At 43.6% G+C, this 21,500-nt stretch overlaps 1 protein-coding gene across 3 annotated transcripts; it reads left to right on the top strand.

Moving 5' to 3' along the window:
* Nucleotides 1-234: 234 nt before the first annotated feature.
* Nucleotides 235-17,914, top strand: LOC115174497 (leucine-rich repeat and fibronectin type-III domain-containing protein 5). Of its 3 annotated transcripts, none has more exons than XM_029733092.1 (6): nt 235-957; nt 6,267-7,183; nt 7,510-7,684; nt 11,230-11,569; nt 15,561-15,861; nt 15,997-17,914. In XM_029733092.1, the coding sequence occupies exons 2-6, from the start codon at nt 6,293-6,295 to the stop codon at nt 16,753-16,755; spliced, it is 2,466 nt and encodes an 821-aa protein (XP_029588952.1). In that variant the 5' UTR covers nt 235-957; nt 6,267-6,292; the 3' UTR covers nt 16,756-17,914. The 3 variants fall into 3 exon arrangements, with proteins under 3 accessions (XP_029588952.1, XP_029588954.1, XP_029588953.1); XM_029733094.1 differs by lacking the exon at nt 235-957 and adding an exon at nt 1,001-1,125; XM_029733093.1 differs by lacking the exon at nt 235-957 and adding an exon at nt 5,464-6,140.
* The last annotated feature ends 3,586 nt before the right edge of the window (nt 17,915-21,500 follow it).

The raw sequence follows: 21,500 nt of genomic DNA, 5'->3' as shown, positions 1-21,500 counted from the left end.
AAACCATTGAGCTTAATTGGCTTCATAATTGCTTATAAATGTGTTAAGCTCATAATCATTGTGATGATAAATGAATAACAGCATGGTGATTAATACAGTATTTCCATATAGCCTACTATAGGGACACTGCATTGTCGGATGTGAAGCTGAGTTCATACAGCCTACTAATTTAAAGAATCAGTATACAGGTGCAAGATTGTGCTGGGAGGCATTGCAACTGTCTGTCTCTTTGTGGATGAATGCACAAATGGCCCTAGTGCTGGGGGGCGCCCTCGATTACCATTCCAAGCACAGCAGTGCACCTCTGGTCACCCGCGAAATTGAGCTGGCTCGCTGGCGGGGAAAGGTTGATAGTATAGTCCACGACTTGTGTAACGCCCGGACCGGAGGACAGAGGGGATCTAGCGGGGTGTCAGTCTGACTAGGTTGCTTTGAGCCCGCATGTCACCGGCGGACAGGCGGACCTTCTACGCGATCCGAATGCAGCACCAGCAGTCGGTAGACAGCGCCGTATCGCTACAAAGGCGTTTTCTCTGCTATTAAACGGTTCATGCCGGCCGAGTGCGCAGAGGCAATCCTCTGTGGTGTAGCTGGAAAGCTGTAGACTCAAAGCGATAGCGGGACCTCATCCGCCTGCAGTTTTCTTTTAGATAGCCAACATCCAGTGAGCATTTCCCACGTAGATACACCGGGGGAAGTAAGTAAGGCGTTGGAATGTTGCTTTCTATGGTCATGGATTTCTTGAAGGGCATCGCTGGTTTCGAAGGCCATTCTCACAGACTATATTAGGATCCAGCGCACATTTTTTTGGGAGACCTGAGTCGGCTCAAGGAACCACCATTTACATTACACAGAATTCTGTCAAAATGTTGTGGCGCTCATAACAGCATTTGCGGAAGAATTTACGCGGTAGGCCTGCTACCCCAGATTGAACAGGGCTGATGCTCCGTCTTCAAGGTAAACTTTAAGCAATATTTTTTTTATAGCATTAAATGCATCGCATTGCTGTTGAACTCTTTTGGGTAATCGGCTTTGAAGAAATTGCATGGGGGAGCAGCAGTACGGTTTTTACTGCAATTAGGCTCACATCCTCATTGCCTCTCTCACGGCGGGGTATCTGAAAAGGTGAGGAATCTCCAAAAGACAGCTGTCATGCGCCTAGATCTTTGAAAAGCTAGGCTATAACACCGCAAGGTCAAAAAATTCCTTCAGATGATAAGCAAAGCGGTCAGATTACATAATTGTATTTATTGCATGTATTGCATGCTGAGTTTTTTTTTTTTGTCTAGTTGAAACTGAAAATCATGTAATGTACCAATTATCGTCTTGTCCACTTACAGATGCATGGTGGATCACATCAGATTGAATTAAGATGCGAAATGACTGCACTTGTGCTCAGACATTATATGAGTTCTTGTCAGTCCAACATAAATAACTTGCAGAGTGGTAAGAGAGAATGAAATGTGACCACAAACAAAACATTAGCCATAAACAGCCCTTGCTGGAATGCAAATGAGTCATCAGGTATTCACTTGTTATCTTGTTGTAGTCTATTGCCTATAATAAAACAGCCTGGATTGAGTAGCCCAGTGAAAGACTGGACGGGGTACAGTTCAGTACAGCTGTATGATGACACAGGTCTCTGCAATGTGAATATGTGGCCCTAATGACTTATAAACGTGTTTCATCTTTTTATGTCGGGGTGTTGGTTATCATCCATTATATTATTCATGGTAGCCTGAGGCACCGTTGTGCCACACCAAAGCACCCTGTAGGCCTGATTACAATGCTGCTGTTTGCTGACTGCTCGAAAGTCTACAACGCTCTCCGATCACAACATTCAATATCACGCCGAAACGTCCATCGTGGCGTAGCCTTTTCATTGAAGGCAATGCTTATGTCTTTCACTGACTTGATTCATGGTCTAAAAAGAGAGAGGTTTGTAGTATAGATCCTTCCACCACCAACGCATCCAAGGAGCTGTGGCTTGGGCTACAGTAGAGTGAGCACATCGACCTAATTTACATTGCTTACCTCACAGTAGCTTTGCTGAACACACAACATATTCTGTAAGGGGAAGACAAACAGTGGGCCTATTGATTATTCGGCTCATAGGATTGGATGTATTTGCCAGGAGAAACAATCGGTTCCCTCGAAAAGGTGAAAAACAACAGATGCATTTTTGGATCTACACGCCAAAGGGAAAAGGAAGGTTCACACCAAAAAAGAAGACCCTAAAAGCACTGAAGACAATTCCATTGATAGAGAGGGGCCTGTTCACTCAGCTTGCTAAGACGCCCCTCTTCATTCTGAAACGGAACTAGTGCCACCTCAGACCTCACAGTTCTTGGGGATGTCCTCAACTGGAGAACGGAGCTGGCAGCTCATTACATCCACGGTTTAGGTCGCCTCAGCCATGTGACCCACGGTACCCATCTAACATCGATGGGAAGAAAATGAAAGGATTGAAGCATTATTTTATGCCTCTGTGTAGATCGATCTGACGGTGTATGTGTGTGTGTGTGTGAGAGAGAGAGAGAGAGAGAGAGAGAGCTATAAGATCAGTTGGATTCAGTCACCCCATTCATTAGGCAACGCTAAATGTAATTGACCTTTTCCTCTATAATTCAGACCTCATCAAAGTACGACCCCAATGGCAAACAAACCACCAGTTATTATTTATGGACCTGCCGTAGCAGCACTGGAATCCAACAGGCCAATGAAATCTGTGGGACAATAGTACTGACTCAACGCAGTATTAGGTTGTCTGAGAATGAACCTTTAAATACATGCCATCCCAAAGTGTGGTTTTGGTGTTGCCATGGTATCAAGGATGTCACCCTAGACCTAGCACATCGCGTTGGCAGACACTGATGTAAATTGGTATTCCAACAAACACACACTCTCTGTCTCACACACCCACACATACTCTCTCTCTGACTCGCTCTCGCATCTGCGCGCACACACACGCACGCACGCACACACACACATAGGCTGATGGTGTGTTCAGGACATACTTAAACCATTCAACACCAATTTGCCAGTTTAATTAAGGAATGTTTTTAATCAAAATCTAACTAATTTCATGTGGTGAACAATTCCCTCCTGGTCAACAAATCAGAAAGTGTTTATATCAGCATGAGGGTATCTGTAATGCTACTAAGCCCCTAATGTGTTTCTCCTTATAAAATATGAAACATCAGTTTCATACCACAACCTCAATACATGTACTGAAGCATTTTGCTTCCGATGGAGAATGCAGTATCTAGCTGTGTCTCTGCAGTACCTAGGTGAGACAGTGCCACTACGCAGAAGTTCCCGACAAGCATTAGTTTCCTCTCTCTCTCTCTCTCTCTCTCTCTCTCTCTCTCTCTCTCTCTCTCTCTCTCTCTCTCTCTCTCTCTCCCTCTCCCTCTCTCCCCCCCTCCCTCGGTTCCAAGCCCAAAGCCCAGGGCCCAGCACCAATGTGATGATGCAGTAGAGGCTTTCTCTATATGAGGCCCAGCATACGTTAGACCATCTGAAAACAGTTCCCTCATGACCCAACTGGCCCAGCTGCCTGCTTGCTGCAGAAGTGTGTGTGTGTTTATGTGTGTGTGTGTGTGTGAGAGAGAGAGAGAGAGAGAGAGAGTGTGTGTGTGTATGTAGGATGCTGTATAAGGCTTTTCTGGATGATCGCTGCCCCAGGGAGAGCATAGATATCCTCCGCTAAAACAGTAGTATGCCTCTGCTGCTGCCATTGCGCTTGAGTGTCACTGTAAAGGTTGATGTCTACCAAGCCGCTTTCTATTAGGAAAAATCCACCCGTGTGTGTGTGTGTGTGTGTGTGTGAAAGTGTTCTCTATATCATCTAAGGTTTGACATTCTAAGGTTGCGTAAAGCATTGATTAAATCATTGATTGATTATCTAGTTATTTGTTCATCTAGGGGATGAATGTGACCTGCTATGCAAATTGCTGTGTAGAAACCCCACCGTAATTAAATGCAAATAAGGGAGACAGGCGCCGACATGTATTTCCTGCTGCTCATCATGTCTTGGCGATGGGGTTGTACTTTTGTCCTCACAAAACGAATTTCGCAGTGATAACCGTCTCAACCATTCTCTTCACGTTTGGCTGAGTTATCACCGGCGAAAAAAGCCCCATCTCTACGGAGTGAATCAATATTGCGTCTCCATTGCCATTTGAGTCGGGAAGGAGCAGGTCCTCTCTGCCTCATTGCACATCCAGAGGCTGTGCCATCCAGAGCAAAGCAGAAGGTTTGTTGGCACGCACGCATAAACACACACTCACACGCATACTAACTCGCTATCTGTCTTTCACACACAGAAAAGCACACACACTGACACACATGCAAACCCACCTGCACACGCAACCACTATCACAAAAACCGACAAACACCTAACCCCTCAACACACACACACACGCACACACACACACACACACACACACACACACACACACACACACACACACACACACACACACACACACACACACACACACACACACACCACCAGCCGTCTTTCCTCAGTTTGGGTCACGACCTGGCGGTCGTTTGCCGTGCTTAAGGAGTGTCATAACTTGTCCATTTAACAATTACACCACAGTCCATTTGTCATCGACTTACTTCGGCCCTCACTGCTAGGCCTACCACTCCCCTCTCACCAGCACCAGCCACCCAAGCAGTCAACACAGGACAGAGAGTCAACACATTTCTATAACTGTTACTCAGTCGTGTAAAACGCCCTATAAAACAAGGGCATAAACCTGTTCTCCAAGAAAAGTGGGATTTTTATGTAGCGTGGCGTTCATTGAAATGTCAGACCAGGGAGACAGTGTGTGCTCTGCTCTCCCTAAAATGATATCTCTGTGTTCCCGTTTTTATTGTCGGCCGCACACTCTTAGGCGGCAACCTTTTTCCTTTAGTCGTCAGGCCGGGATGTGTTTTACAGCTGTCAGATGACAGGTGTTGTCACTATGTTCCCACCAGGCCTCAGTCTCCGTTAGCGTTGCAACAGAACGTTCCCCCATGGCAGTTTGTCACTCATGTTCCATCTGCAGAATTCTTTATTCCCTGACACATTCTGAGCATTTTGAGACATTCTTTAAATTCCTCAAACTATTTTGACAGTTAAGGTTATTGTTTTACAGATTCTATATCAAAAGCTGCAGGTGGAAAAAATCTTTTGAAGGTGTACAGAGAGCTTCCAGGCTTTTAGTCAGCTAAAAACGCATTTATACTGACACATTATTCAAGACACAGAGATATAACCTCAGTTATTTAAAACATCTTTTTATTCAACCAGGCGAGTCAGTTAAGAATCAATTCTTATTTACAATGACAGCTTACCAGGGAACAGTAGATTGACTGTCTTGTTCAGGGGTAGAACAACAGATTTTTACCTTTGTCAGCACAGGGATTCAATCCAGCAACCTTACGGTTACTGGCCCAACGCTCTAACCACTAGGCTACCTGCCACCCGAGGGCCAAAGAAAAACCAATGATGATAAAAACAGATATCACATTCTGTGTCTAAAGGCTTTGAGTTGTGCTGTTGTTGTGAGATCTTTAGGCGTTGGACATTGCACCTTCCTCCCATAATCAAAAACCATGAGACGCATGGTAGATTCATGTTTACTGTACACGTAGCCAAGAAGAAGAAGTTATATAACTCATTAATGAGCAGTATTTCATGTGTCTTTAGGCAAACTCTCTCTGCACTCCAGCTGCAGTATCCCCCGCTACTCACTAGACTACCTGCAGAGGTCTTTTTCTAAGGTCTCAGGATTCAGAATAGAATACTTGCGTCTGGCATTGTTTTTGTCTGGGTGTATGATTGTTTTGTTCCGTTTTGTCTGAACCCCAGGAAGAGTAGCTCTGGATAAAGTAACAGCTAATGGAAATCCAAATCCAATTCTGTCTCTCTCGTCTCTACTTCGTTGTTTTTGTGTGGGTGCATACGATTGCTTTGTTTTGCGATTTGTGTGGACCCCAGGATCCAGGAAGTGTAGCTGTAGCCAAATGAACAAATACAAATCTTTTCTCTCCAGTCTCTACTTCAGCGTACGCAGCCATCCTATCAGGAGAAAAAAAAAACGGACCTTAGATCAGTCTGGTGAAACTTCATCCAACAGCATGTAATTAAAATCCTTTCTATGTTGTCTCCTATTTAGGCGGAAATTACCTTAGATCAGTGTCTTGGGGTTATTTCTATCCAACTCCATGTAGGATATTACAATTCTTTCTCTCTCTTATCTGGCCAGGTGTGTTAGCCTGACTGGAAAGCCTGATGGAGACCCTGCTAGTTTACCTGATGGTCCTTGGCATGGCTGTAAAGGCCCACAAGGTCCAGTTGTGCCCAAAACGCTGTGTCTGCCAAATGCTCAATCCCAACCTGGCAACCCTCTGCGACAAGAAGGGCCTCCTCTTCGTCCCGCCAAACATCGACCGGCACACCGTCGAGATGCGTCTGGGCGACAACTTCGTCACGAGCATCAAACAGCGGGACTTTGCCAACATGACCAAGCTTCAGGACCTGACGTTGTCTCGGAACACCATCGGTTCCATCTCGCCTCACGCCTTTAAAGATCTGGAGAACCTCAGGGCCTTGCACTTGGACAGCAACCGTCTGACGAGGCTCACCAACGACACCTTCAGCGGGATGTCCAAACTTCACCATCTCATTCTTAACAACAACCAACTGATTCATATCCACATTGGGGCCTTCAATGATCTCACGGCTCTAGAGGAGTTAGATCTGTCCTACAACAACTTAGAAAGCACCCCCTGGGTGGCCATCCAGAGAATGACCAGCCTCCACACCCTGGGCTTGGACCACAACATGCTTAGCTACATCCCTATAGGAACCTTCTCCGGCCTGCAGAAGCTCAAACGGCTTGACGTCACCTCCAACAAGCTCCAGAAGCTTCCGCCAGACCCTGTGTTCCAGCGGGCTGGGGTTCTGGCCACGTCAGGAAGCATGGGTCCGTCGTCATTCGCGTTGAGTTTTGGGGGGAACCCACTGAGGTGTAACTGTGAGCTGCTGTGGCTGAGGAGGCTGAGGCGGGAGGATGATCTGGAGACGTGTGCGGCTCCGCAGCACCTGGCTGGACGGTACTTCTGGACCGTGTCTGAAGAAGAGTTCCTCTGTGAGCCGCCTCTCATCACCAGACACTCCCAGGTAAGGCTGGGATGATAATAAGATCATTTGTCAATACTACTGCAATAATCCAGTGATAACAGAAGCATTACAACTGTTTTTATCATGCTATTTGACACTGACAAAAAGTAACTATCATGTATATCGCTGAACACACTTTATTAACATGATAATTCATGCAATATTGATCATCATGTCATCCCTTTCCAGAATAAACACATTTATTGCAATAATTGTCAAACATCGATAATCATGCTGTTGCTAACCATGATAACTGTTTTAATCACGATAATTCAATACCTATCACGGTAATATCGTTAACCCTACCACCATCTAACCGCCTCCAGGAGCTGCGAGCGCTGGAGGGTCAGAGTGTAGCTCTGCGCTGTAAGGCCAGGGGCGACCCGGACCCCATCATCCACTGGATTGCGCCAGACGGCCGGCTCATGTCCAATTCCTCCCGGGCTGTGGTGCACAGTGACGGGACTCTGGACATCCTCATCACCACTGTGAAGGACTCAGGTGGGTGTCATTGAAACGTCTGTTGTGGTAGACTGTGCTGAGTGTTTCTGTTTGTATGTTCTGGTTTTTCAGTAGGGCCTGAGGTCAGATTTTCAGACAAATTTAATCTGAATCAAAATGATCCTACGATGAACTCTGTTCTCCCATTACATTTAGTTCTCCCTTTTATTTGAAAGGAAACAGAAAAGCTAATAAATGTTCATAGAGTTGTCAATGTTAATAAAGTTTCAACATTGAAAAACAATTATCCATACGCCCATACGCCAATATTTCACACATTACCAGGCAAATCATTTATTTATATATTTACAGCAATGCTGGCCTATAGAGTCCATTGGGAAACCCAAATACTGAACCGTCCAATGATGGGATTTATAAATAATTGATCTGGGCTCTCGAAAAGGACTGATCTCTATAATATATAAACAACTTTTTTTAATCTGAACAACCGTTTAACTTGAGCAGAATATGGAAAAATATGACTTTGGCATCCTGTAACCGAACCATAAACGCATACATTTTACGTTTGTTTACAGACTGTATTTAACAGCAACTGTTCATTGTGTCCCCTAAATCAGCCAGGCACATTCCTCCGTATGATGTGGGATTGCCCTGCAGTTAAATGCTTCTGGGGAAAAGTCACAAAATTCATTTTGAATTGCATGAATGTAAATATTCAATGCTTTGCATCTATTAAGTTACTTAACGATGATAGCTCCTTGAATCTCTCAATCAATCAAAGACGATTACTGCTGCTGCAAAAAAAAGATGTTGGCTCTTAGATTGCAATCATCTCACTCTCTTCCAATTCATAAGTAAGTACAGTTACTATTAGAAGCTATAACATTAGAATTAACGACAGCGAGAAGGAATGGTGCTAGTCAAGGAACAACTGAGGCCTGGACAAATATACTTGACTCTGTAAAGAATAATCTTGGCTAAAGCCCAACACATTTTCTCTCTCTCTCTCTCTCTCTATATATATATATATATATAGTACCAGTCTAAAGTTTGGACACACCGACTCATTCAAGGGTTTTTCTTTATTTGTACTATTTTCATTGTAGAATAATACTGAATATATCAAAACAATGAAATAACACATGGAATCATGTAGTAACCAAAAAAAGGGATAAACATCAAAATATATTTTATATTTAAGATTATTTAAAGTAGCCACCCTTTGCCTTAATGACAGTGTTGCACACTCTTGGCATTCTCTCAACCAGCTTCATGAGGTAGTCACCTGGAATGCTTTTCCAACCGTCTTAAAGGAGTTCCCACATATGCTGAGCACTTGTTGCCTGCTTTTCCTTCACATGATTTATGGTAGTGGGGGTAGGGGGTGGGGCCGGTTGGATGGAGACATGTTGGCTGGGTGGGGTTGGGGAATGGGATGGGAGGTTGGGGTGGAGGCCTACTTATTTTTTTGTTTTGCTTTTCCTGTTTATACGGAATTTATTATCACTTAAACGCTGTAAATCAAATCAAATTGTATTTTTCCCATTCACGTGTTTAGCAGATGTTATTGCGGCTGTAGCAAAATTCTTGTGTTTCTTGCTCCAACAGTGCAGTAATATATAACAAGTAATATCTAACAATACACAATCTAAAGTAAAGGAATAAGCAATATCAGAGCGACATAGACTAAGATACAGTAGAATAGGACAGAATACAGTATATACAGTTGAAGTCGGAAGTTTACATACGCCTTTGCCAAATACATTTAAACTCAGTTTTTCACAATTCCTGACATTTAATCCTAGTAAAAAGTCCCTGTCTTAGGTCAGTTAGGATCACCACTTTATTTTAAGAATGTGAAATGTCAGAATAATAGTAGAGAGAATGATTTATTTCAGCTTTTATTTCTTTCATCACATTCCCAGTGGGTCAGAAGTTCACATACACTCAATTAGTATTTGGTAGCATTGCCTTTAAATTGTTAAACTTGGGTCAAATGTTTTGGGTAGCCTTCCACAAGCTTCTCACAATAAGTTGGGTGAATTTTGGCCCATTCCTCCTGACAGAGCTGGTGTAACTGAGTCAGGTTTGTAGGCCTCCTTGCTCGCACACACTTTTTCAGTTCTGCCCATAACTTTTCTATAGGATTGAGGTCAGGGCTTTGTGATGGCCACTCCAATACCTTGACTTTGTTGTCCTTAAGCCATTTTGCCACAACTTTGGAAGTATGCTTGGGTTCATTGTCCATTTGGAAGACCCATTTGCGACCAAGCTTTAACTTCCTGACTGATGTCTTGAGATGTTGCTTCAATATATCCACATAATTTTCCATCCTCATGGTGCCATCTATTTTGTGAAGTGCACCAGTCCCTCCTGCAGCAAAGCACCCCCACAACATGATGCTGCCACCCCCCGTGCTTCACTGTTGGGATGGTGTTCTTCGTCTTGCAAGCCTCCCCCTTTTTCCTTCAAACATATTGATGGTCATTATGGCCAAACAGTTCTATTTTTGTTTCATCAGACCAGAGGACATTTCTCCAAAAAGTACGATCTTTGTCCCCATGTGCAGTTGCAAACCGTAGTCTGGCTTTTTTATGGCGGTTTTGGCTTATTCCTTCTTTTTTGGCTTCTTCCTTGCTGAGCGGCCTTTCCGGTTATGTCGATATAGGACTTGTTTTACTGTGGATATAGATACTTTTGTACCTGTTTTCTCCAGCATCTTCACGAGGTCCTTTGCTGTTGTTCTGGGATTGATTTGCACTTTTCGCACCAAAGTACGTTCATCTCTAGGAGACAGAACGCGTCTCCTTCCTGAGCGGTATGACGGCTGCGTCGTCCCATGGTGTTTATACTTGCGTACTATTGTTTGTACAGATGAACGTGGTACCTTCAGGCGTTTGGAAATTGCTCCCAAGGATGAACCAGACTTGTGGAGGTGTAACATTTTTTTTTTTAGGTCTTGGCTGATTTCTTTTTATTTTCCCATGATGTCAAGCAAAGAGGCACTGAGTTTGAAGGTAGGCCTTGAAATACATCCACAGGTACAGCTCCAATTGACTCAAATGATGTCAATTAGCCTATCAGAAGCTTCTAAAGCCATGACATCATTTTCTGGAATTTTCCAAGCTGTTTAAAGGCACAGTCACCTTAGTGTATGTAAACTTCTGACCCACTGGAATTGTGATACAGTGAGTTATAATTGATATAATCTGTCTGTAAACAATTGTTGGACAAATTACTTGTGTCATGCACAAAGTAGATGTCCTAATTGACTTGCCAGAACTGTAGTTTGTTAACAAGAAATTTGTGGAGTGGTTGAAAAACGAGTTTTAATGACTCCAACCTAAGTGTATGTAAACTTCTGACTTCAACTGTATATTTGAGATGAGTATTATGTAAAAATATGTAAACATGTAAACATGATGTTTTTCTTACTGGGTTTATTTCTTCTTTTGAGTAGCAGCCTACAGGTACATGTTTTAATAAACATAAAATTTAACATGGATAATGTACCTTTAACCCCCTTAACAAAAAATACAAATTTGTTAAAAAAAACAAAAGTACATTCTCAATCGCTCCATCAGGCTCCTTCACCTGTGTTGCTTCCAACCCGGCCGGGGAGGCTCAACAAACTGTGGACCTGGTGATCGTCAAACTCCCACACATCACCAACGGTACTGTGAAGAAGGAACCGAACCCAGGTTCTTCTGATATCGCCACGGTAATGAGGACGGGTGGTGGTGGGGAAGGCGGAGGCATGGTGCCACTGGGAAACACGAAGACGAGCCAGGAGAAGAAGGTGGTGATCACTGAGGCAACGTCTACCTCCGTCATGGTCAGGTTCAACTTCCAGAGGAGTATACCGGGCATCCGAATGTTCCAGATCCAGTACAACGGAACCTACGATGACTCTCTGGTTTACAGGTGAGCCTTGGCTTATATAGGGACTGTTTTTTTTATGATTGATATTGATGCCTCATTTCGACTCAGAACCGAATGAGAACTAACAAGAACTAGGCACAATGGTCTGTTGTAGTATTCCTGATGGTGTTGAGGGGTGTTTATGTTGTTGAAAAATGTATTCAAATGTCAAATATGCAAATTTTCATTGTTTGACAGGCTGTTACTCTAACCGCATGAAGTAATTAATTTACTGACATTCTTGTTCAGTGACTTACAAAGTCACCTTGGTACAGTGTGTTGCAGTACGTAAACAGTACAGGGTCATTCCAGCAATTAGGTGCCTTTTCAATAACTTGGAGACATTTTTTTACATTCTGTCATGTTCAACAATGTTTCCCATCTCTTAAATAAAAAAATGACTATAGTAAGTGCCTATTAAGTGCCAAATAAAGTAACAGTGTTGATGACTTTATCTTAAATTCTCCATAAATCCCCTTGTGACGGGGATTGGAAGCTTGTTGTGTGTAACAGGGAGTGGCAATTGAATGCAAACTTCACCAAAAATATTACATAGTAAAACATTTTTTGCCTGTCTATCTATGGGTAACAGGGTTGACGTGTTATGCTCAACTCGCTCCGTTTTCCACCACAAAAAGTCCAGGAAATGGCCAAAAAGAGTAGAACCAGCTCACCTGCTTTTACACTATGATTTGACTATTAGATGTTCAATGTTTCTTTTGAAAATAATTCAGTTCATGACCTTAAAATGAGGGACAGATTTATTGAATTTTCCATGTAGTCTATATTAAAGGGCACTTCATTTAAAGGGCTTTTAAAATTCTAGATTTGTGCTTTCTTCCTAAAATATCAAAGGGACGCACTCATTTCGTGGAACGACCCAACACAAAACATGTACACTACATGACCAAAAGTATGTAGACACCTGCTCGTCGAACATCTCATTCCAAAATCATGTTGCTCCTAGACATTTCCACTTCACAGTAACAGCACTTACAGTTGACCAGGGCAGCTCTAGTAGGGCAGACTTGTTGGAAAGGTGGCATCCTATGATGGTACAACGTTGAAAGTCACTGAGCTGTTCAGTAAGGCCATTCTACTGCCAATGTTTGTCTATGGAGATGGTTGTGAGCTCGATTTTATACACCTGTCAGCAACGGGTGTGGCTGAAATAACCGAATCCACTCATTTGAAGGGGTGACCACATACGCTATGAAATAAAGATAAATGACATAAAGAATTATAGTAAAAAGATTTGGAGCTTTGGGAAAAAAGTCAAAATCAGCTCCATCATTAATTCATCACAAAACCAACTAATATTGCCAACTACTTTAATGATTTTTTTCATTGGCAAGATTAGCAATCTTAGGCATGACATTCCAGCAACAAACGCTGACACTACACATCCAGGTATAGCTGACCAAATTATGAAAGACAAGCATTGTAATTTTGAATTCTGTAAAGTGAGTGTGGAAGAGGTGAAAAAATTATTGTTTTCTATCAACAATGAAAAGCCTCCATGGTCTGACAACTTGGATGGAAAATTACTGAGGATAATAGCAGACGATATAGCCTCTCCTATTTGCCATATCTTAAGCTTACTATAAAGTGTGTGCCCCCAGGCCTGGAGGGAAGAAAAAGTAATTTCGCTACCTAAGAATAGTAAAGCCCCCTTTGCGGGCTCAAATAGCCGGCCAATCACCCTGTTATCAACCCTTAGTAAACTTTTGGAAAAAATTGTTTTTGACCAGATACAATGCTATTTTACAGAAAACAAATTGACAACAGACTTTCAGCAAGCTTATAGGGAAGAACACTCAACAAGCACAGCACTTACACAAGCGACTGATGATTGGCTGAGAGAAATTGATGATAAAAAGATTGTGGGGGCTGTTTTGTTAGACTTGAGTGCAGCTTTTGACATTATCGATCATAGTCTGCTGCTGGAAAAACGTATGTGTTTTGGCTTTACACCCCATGCTATACTGTGGATAAAGAGTTACCTGTCTAACAGAACACAGAGGTTGTTCTTTAACGGAAGCCTTTCCAACATAATCCAGGTAGAATCAGGAATTCCCCAGGGCAACTGTCTAGGCCCCTTACTTTTTTCAATCTTTACAAACGACATGGCACTGGCTTTGAGTAAAGCCATTGTGTCTATGTATGCGGATGACTCAACACTATACATCTACTACAGCGACTGAAATGACTGCAACACTTAAGAAAGAGCTGCAGTTAGTTTCAGGGTGGGTGGCAAGGAATACGTTAGTCCTAAATATTTATAAAACTAAAAGCATTGTATTTGGGACAAATCATTCACTAAACCCTAAACCACAACTAAATCTTGTAATAAATAATGTGGAAATTGAGCAAGTTGAGGTGACTAAACTGCTTGGAGTAACCCTAGACTGTGAACTGTCATGGTCAAAACATATTGATACAACAGTACCTTAGATGGGGAGAAGTCTGTCCATAATAAAGCGGTGCTCTGCCTTCTTAACAACACTATCAACAAGGCAGGTCCTACAGGTCCTAGTTTTGTCGCACTTGGACTACTGTTCAGTCGTGTGGTCAGGTGCCATAAAAAGGGACTTATGAAAGTTGCAATTAGCTCGGAACAAGACAGCACGGCTGGCCCTTGGATGTACACAGAGAGCTAACATTAATAATATGCATGTCAATCTCCTGGCTCAAAGTGGAGGAGAGATTGACTTCATCACTACTTGTATTTATGAGAGGTATTGACATGTTGAATGCACCGAGCTGTCTGTTTAAACTACTGTCACACAGCTCAGACACCCATGCATACCCCACAAGACATGTCACAAGAGGTCTCTTCACAGTCCCAACGTCCAGAACAGACTATGGGAGGTGCACAGTACTACATAAAGCCATGACTACATGGAACTCTATTCCACATCAAGTAACTGATGCAAGCAGTAAAATTAGATTTTAAAAAACTGATAAAAATACACCTTATGGAACAGCGGGCACTGTGAAGCAACACATACACCTGCATACACACACACACAATAACATACGCACTATACACACACGTACACATGGAGTTTGTACTGTAGATATGTGGAAGTGGTTGAGTAGGGGCCTGAGGGCACACAGAGTGTTGTGATATCTGTGAATGTATTGTAATGTTTTTAAAATGGTATAAATTGCCTTAATTTTGCTGGACCCCAGGCTAGTAGCTGCTGCCTTGGCCAGTCCATAATAAATACAAATACTTTGTATATATAGTATACCTAATCAACAGAATCAAAATGAAATGTCAGCACTGAGTTGTAAGGAGAAGCCGAGATGAAAGAGAAAGCAGAATGTTACAAAAAGCTTCTGAAGATCTTTCAGGCCCCTTCTGAGAACTGAGTCTACACAATGTTCTTTCATCCGGCAACTCTTTCATTCCATATTTGGAGCTTATCTTCATGATACAATATGACGTGACCATTTAGAACACACTTTTATTCAAAGTGACTTACAGTCAACAAATACTGTACATACATGTATGAGATCCATTTGGGAATAAAAATTCCACAGCTCTGGTCTTTCAAGCACACAGCACCATGATCCAACAACCGAGCCATTGGATCTATTGTGACTTTCTCTTCTGAGAGATGGGTGTGCATACAATCTTTCATCTTTAATGCCTCCGACTTCTCAGTGGGTGTTTTTGTGTCTCAGGGGGTTGGGTAAAAATGACACATTTGGACAATAAAGTATTCTTTTTCATCTTTCACCCCTTTCACTGCACATTAGCAATTCTACTTTCTTTTTTTAACCAGTGGAATCCCTGCGACTCTGTTACTCGTCCACCCATGACAATGCTGTTCATAGCATTCTCTCATCTCTTACCATTTTCAAGCCATAGCCCTGTGCTCTTTGTTATTGCAATATAATGTACAGTATAATTGGTCTACAGTTGGTCTAGTATGCTCTCACCTCTTTCATTCCACACTAACCATCTCTCTTTCTGTATTTTCAGAATGATCCCTTCGAGCAGTAAGAGTATCCTGGTGAACAACCTGGCGGCCGGTACACAGTACGACCTGTGTGTGCTGGCCATCTACGATGACCTGGTGACCTCCCTGACTGCCACACGAGTGGTGGGGTGTGTCCGCTTCACCACCGAGCCACAGTACCTCCGCTGCCACTTCATGCAGTCCCAGTTCCTGGGAGGGACCATCGTGGTCATCATCGGAGGGATCATCGTGGCGTCCGTCTTAGCTTTCATCATCTTCCTCATCGTGAGGTACCGAGTGTGTAACCAAGGCGATGAGGATAAGGTAGGAGTATTGAGTAGTACTCTTTTCTTTGGGGCTACTGTCTCTGGATTATTTGTATTGTACAGATGTGATGATGAATATTTAGGTCATTTCTCCCTGGGGATTAATAAAATCTCTCTCAATCTCTTTCATAAGGCTTTGGAGATGGGTGAGATCCCATCTCTGAGCAGTGATGGTCAGTTGCAGGGCTGTGGCGTCCCCAAGGCCATGTCCAAATCTCTGTCCAAGCAGATCCTCCAGCCAGAGAAACCAGAGAAGGAGGACAAGGAGTCTCTGAGGGTGGCCCTTCCTCCTCGTAAACCGGTCAAGCAGCAGCAACCCCCAGCCCCAACCACCACCACCACATCTACCAAGCCCTCCATCCCCGACTGCACTGTCTCTACCTCCGCAGCCAGCCACTCCTGGCACCCTGCCTCCCCGGTCACCCTGAGGCAAAAACGGGCCGATATCACTGCCACCGGGGATCTGAAACCCGGAGAAGCCCGCCGAGCCGAAGGCCAGACAGATGTGGAGTTAGAGAACACAAACCGCAATAACTCGTCGGAAGCTAAAATGGCTGCCGCCTTGGCCGTACCTGTTCCTGCCCGTTCCACAAAATGGACGCCGGTCGCTAGGCGGCCGCGCCCCCCTGGAGCCTCCTCCCACCATTACATGACGGTACCAGCAGGGGGTGTGAGGGTGAACCGGCGGCACTCGCTGAACGTGGACTCGTACAAGGAGCGCTGCTACGTCAGCCTGGTACAGCAGCAGCCAAAACCTGGCGGGAGTTTGTGCTCCAAACGAAGTCTGTCCATGAGCGGAGAAATGCCCACGTTGGAGAGTGCAATGGCAAACATACGCAGAGGCAGAGACAAGCTGTCCCGATCTGAGTGGCTTCTCGAAAGCACTCTATGATCTGGATTTTACTGGCTTATCGGTTCTTTGTTTTACCGGATTGGATTTGTGACCCGCCGTGGAGCATACAGTAACTTTATGCCTTGTCTTTTATCTACAAGACCCATAGATTCCTCTTGTATTTCTGAAGACAAGGCAGCAAAACAGGGTTTTAAAAGCCAAATGTTTCACATTTGTTTTTCTACCTAAAAAGCAAATATCCTCTCAAAGTCATCTGTATAGCGACTTCGGATATAACTTTGATGAAAGGCACAAAAAAATGTATAAAGCAACTTCATGTACAAAAATGTTGAGTTGTGTAACATATAGGCTAACACGATACACCCGTAAGTGTTCATATGGTACTGAATGCAGTATTCTTGGAAGTCTAGCATCATTTAGAAAGAGGATGAAAAAGGGATGGATGATCAAGCTTGTTATAACATTGCCTGTTACTTAAAGTGATTACAATAACTGTGTAGACAATGAATGGACATATTTCTTGTCATCAGTTTTTCAGACAGTTGGTGACATGTCTTAATTAACTTGGCGGCGTTTGGAGGAATTGTGAATGTGCAGAGATGTAGAACACAATGTACCCAGACTGTGTCCCAAATGGCACCCTATTCTCTATAGTGCACTACTTTTTAACCAGGGCTCTGGTCGAAAGTAGTGCACTATATAGAGAATAGGGTGCCATTTGGGCCGCACTCCTCAGTCTAGTGACAGAGCTGGATCTTTTCATCAAGCCGCACCAGACACACAGCACAATGCAACATTCATGGCAACCCGTCGGTGTTGATTGAGCCTAATACTGCCCTCCGAGTTGAATCAATACATTTTTATCACGTAATTACACATAAAGACTCACGCTCATAGGATTCCTGTCGCAACTGATATGACAGTCTAAACCAACACAGACAGGATGACTGGCGCGATTCCAATACTTCAGCAGGTGGATGGGGCTCGATAAAGGATTGGTGGTCCATTTTCATGTTTTTTTACTATTATTAAGACATAATTTGTCATGTCAGGCCAAGAACCGTTGTAAATTGACTTGTTGGTAAAGAGAAAACGAAAGCCACAAAACAGGCTATATGAGAAGTCGGCTCTTGATTTTGCTGTTGTTTCTGTTTGATGTTTACCAGTATAAATAAACCAATGAGAAAAATCTATCTAATGTAGACAATACCTGTACAGTTATTGCTTGTGACATCCATTTGCCAGGTATCTACTGTAGCTTTCTTAAGTCCAATAACATGAAATGCAACACTGAGGACACAGCAGAAGACATTTCAGTTTTAGCTCCATTTTCCAGGTACCGTCTAACACTAAAGCTTCTGAAGTCTGGCAACATAACATGCAGAGGGATACCTAGGACATCATGTTCACAGTAGCCCACATTTTAGTAGATAGAATCCATCTCAAACTACCTTCAACCTCGTGTCATGACTGACAAAAGAAATTATATATTTTTCTCTGGCGAGCCAGCCAGGAGAATCATCTCATCTGTAATGATTTTTAAGGTTCATTATAATCTTAAAACATTTTAATCCCCCCCTCCTTCTCACTGAGAGTAGAAAGAACGGTAAACCTCGGACAGATCTCTGGTCTCAGCTCCTGTGTTTGTTCAAAGGCAACGGGAAGCAAATGATGAAAAGAGGCCATGCTAGTCACCTGGGACTCCCCCTTTCCCTCTCCCTCCCCCTACCCGCCTGCATATCTACACTCCTAGTCAGAGAGAGCCTCGTGACGAGGATACCAGTCAGAGAGAGAGAGAGAGAGAAAGAGGGGGGGTGGAGAGAGAGAGAGAGAGAGAGAGAGAAAGAGGGGGGGTGGAGAGAGAGAGAGAGAAAGGGGTGTGGGGGGTTGGGGGGGGTGGAGAGAGAGAGAGAGAACCCTCTGCAGAGGTTAAAGACTCCAGCCTCGGTCGGTCAGTAGGAATCATGGCACCATGGGCCTCGCAGTCAGAGAAACAAATCTGCAATCACAGTAATGTTTCAGATCGTGGAGAGTGGGGTCCATTTCACTTCAATCATACGATCAGTATTTGTATCTGCTGTTAGACAGTATGCGCTCTGACTCCGCGGTTTTTGACGCTGGATAGATTCTTTCCTTCTTTCCTACTGACTCCATCGCCGAATTAGAGCTGCACCTTGAGAAAGAGATACACCCCATTACCTTCGCTCTGAAACTCTGATAAAATAGAGTTGAGTATTAAACAGTAGGCTTGTTAAGATGTGCTGCGCATATGTCAGACATATTAATTCATGTCATCCAAACAGACCAGGCCTTTTAATCATTATTTCTCTCTCATTATGCATGATTAAAAATGTGTAGTGGAGGAGCCAGGTCCGGACGTCCCCTCAGTCTCTTGAGGGTGCCAGAGGTGTGTGATAATAATACAAGAGTTTCTGGGGAGAGAGAGAGAGGGAGAGAGAGAGAATGAGAAGAGGGAAAAGAGAACGAGAGAGGAGGAAAGGGAAAATGAGAGGAAGAGGTGAAGAAAGAGGGATGCTTGAGAAAGAGGGAGAGTGGGGAGGTAAAGAAAGCGAGGGAGAGGCCAGAAAGAGAATAACAGAGAAAAGAGCATCTGTGTAAGTCAGCCATGCAGCTGACAGCTTCTCAGCATTCACTGCACCTCTGCAGGAGTGAGGTGGGGGGGTAGGAGGGCTGGGAGGGGTCACAGGAGGCTGCTGAGGGGAGAAAGGCTCATAATAATGGACGGAACGGAGCAAATGGAATGGCATCAAACACCTGGAAACCGTGTGTTTGATGTATTTGATTCCATTCCACTGATTCCGCTCCAGTCATTACCACGAGCCTGTTCTCCCCAATTAAGTTCCCACCAACCTCCTGTGGTGGAAATGGACCAATGCCGAGTGAAGTGTGCCCCGCGGCCAAATACAGAACCACACGTTTCCCCTCACACACTGCGGGGTTCTGCCTGACTTCTAACACCCCTTCTGCCCTGCTGCTGCCCCCTGCCAACTCCTGCCCTCCACCATCCTTCCACTCCTGCATGTTTCTGGAACTACTCCCACCACCTCCCTCCGGCCCTCCTCCCTTGTTAACCCGCACCTGCCCCTGCTCCCTGCTCCTGCACCCTCTCCTCCCCTCCATCCTTCCTTGATCCACTACAGGGCTCTTCTTCTTCACTGGGCACCGCCCTGCCATCAAATCCTCACCTGCAATGCCCGTTAGACCCAAACGCTGTCCCGGTGAAAGACTCACCCGCCAATCATGTGTCACTGGCCCTGCCAGTCTGTCAGAGTCAGTCAACCAGCCAATCACCTCTCAGTAGGGGTTTGAACAGTCAATCATAGATCACTGGGCTTTAACAAACTGTCAGAGCAAGAGGTAGGCCAGCCAATTACTTCTCAGTGGGGGAACTGATCCACCAATTATTTTTCACATGTTCATCATACCGGTTACATTAACTACCTGCTGGTACAGGTGATGGCATCGGCATGCTCTATTTTTCCGCTGTACATGTGTTTCTCCGAATTGGTTCACAACCGCTAACTTTCCGAAAGAAATCTACTGGAACGATTACTGACGCTACAATTATCTTTTGCTAATTGTAAATGGGACAGGGAGAGTAGCTATCCCACCAGGCCACTGATGGCAACAATTTGTGTCCAATTGCATGGTTTAAAGTGATCTTTGAGTCTGTGTCAGTGTGAAGGGTCTATTACGATCACAGTGAGAGAGAGAGGATGATAGAGATGTTTAACTGTTGATGACAGGGGTGCTAAAAATGTTGCATTACATTGTTTTGTAAACACTCGGCAGCCCTTCATAGAGCAGGCTAAATCACCTGTCAGACATATGTGAAACATTGAAGAAGAGGAAGAGTAATTTATTGTCCATTTGTAGGGATGTAATTGTGTCTTTTAAGCTTCTTGAAGCAGGAATCCTTAATGGTGAAACAAGGAACACCGTTTTTCCACCTCTGACATCATTGCGCGTGCGATAAAAGAGCACAATATGTAGGTGACTTTTTTTCAACTTAAAAAAACGAAACATTTATTTATTCAGGGGAACCAGTTGAGACCAGGCTTCCAATTACATCGGTGTCCTGAGGACAACAATACAACAAATTCAAAATGATCAATAAAAATAAAATAATCTACAAATTACAGAATCAACACTACAGCTTCAACCACCACAAATTCAATCCAAACAGTTGCAGTTCTCATGAAATTCGTTCAACGTTAAGGTCATAAACTGACATAGAGGCACCAGTCAATATGTTGGGAGTTTTGTAGTCTATTCTAAAAATGGGGGGCACTAAAACTGAAGGGGGATTTACTGGTACATATTAGTTGAACCTCGAGAGTTAACCATCCCTGTGAACGGGTTTGGTGTCTCATGTTTTTACATTTTAACAGTGAAGTTATGATCTATTTCTAGAAAAGAAGGCTAGCCTACTTTAAATCTGAGCTTCTTAAACTCATCCATATGTTTTTTAAACGTAAAATTCTTGTAAATCCAAAAGCCTAGATATTTATTGGCGAGAACCGGATTGATGAAAGAATCATCCAATGCATAAACGTGTAAGCCATCTGAAATATTTCGATGAGAATTCGAAAACGGCATACATTTAGTTTTTCCTGCATTAAGTACCGATTTTAAATCAATGAGGACTTTCTTCAAGGTGACAAAATCAGACTGCAGCTACAACATAGCCTGCTCAACATAGCCTACTGTAATTTTACCATGCTGCGCAACGCTCCTCAGCTTAGTAACAAAAACAATAACAA

This window comes from Salmo trutta, chromosome 35 (assembly GCF_901001165.1).
Source record: "Salmo trutta chromosome 35, fSalTru1.1, whole genome shotgun sequence".
Lineage (NCBI taxonomy): Eukaryota > Metazoa > Chordata > Actinopteri > Salmoniformes > Salmonidae > Salmo > Salmo trutta.
This window is presented reverse-complemented; position numbering and strand designations above follow the sequence as displayed.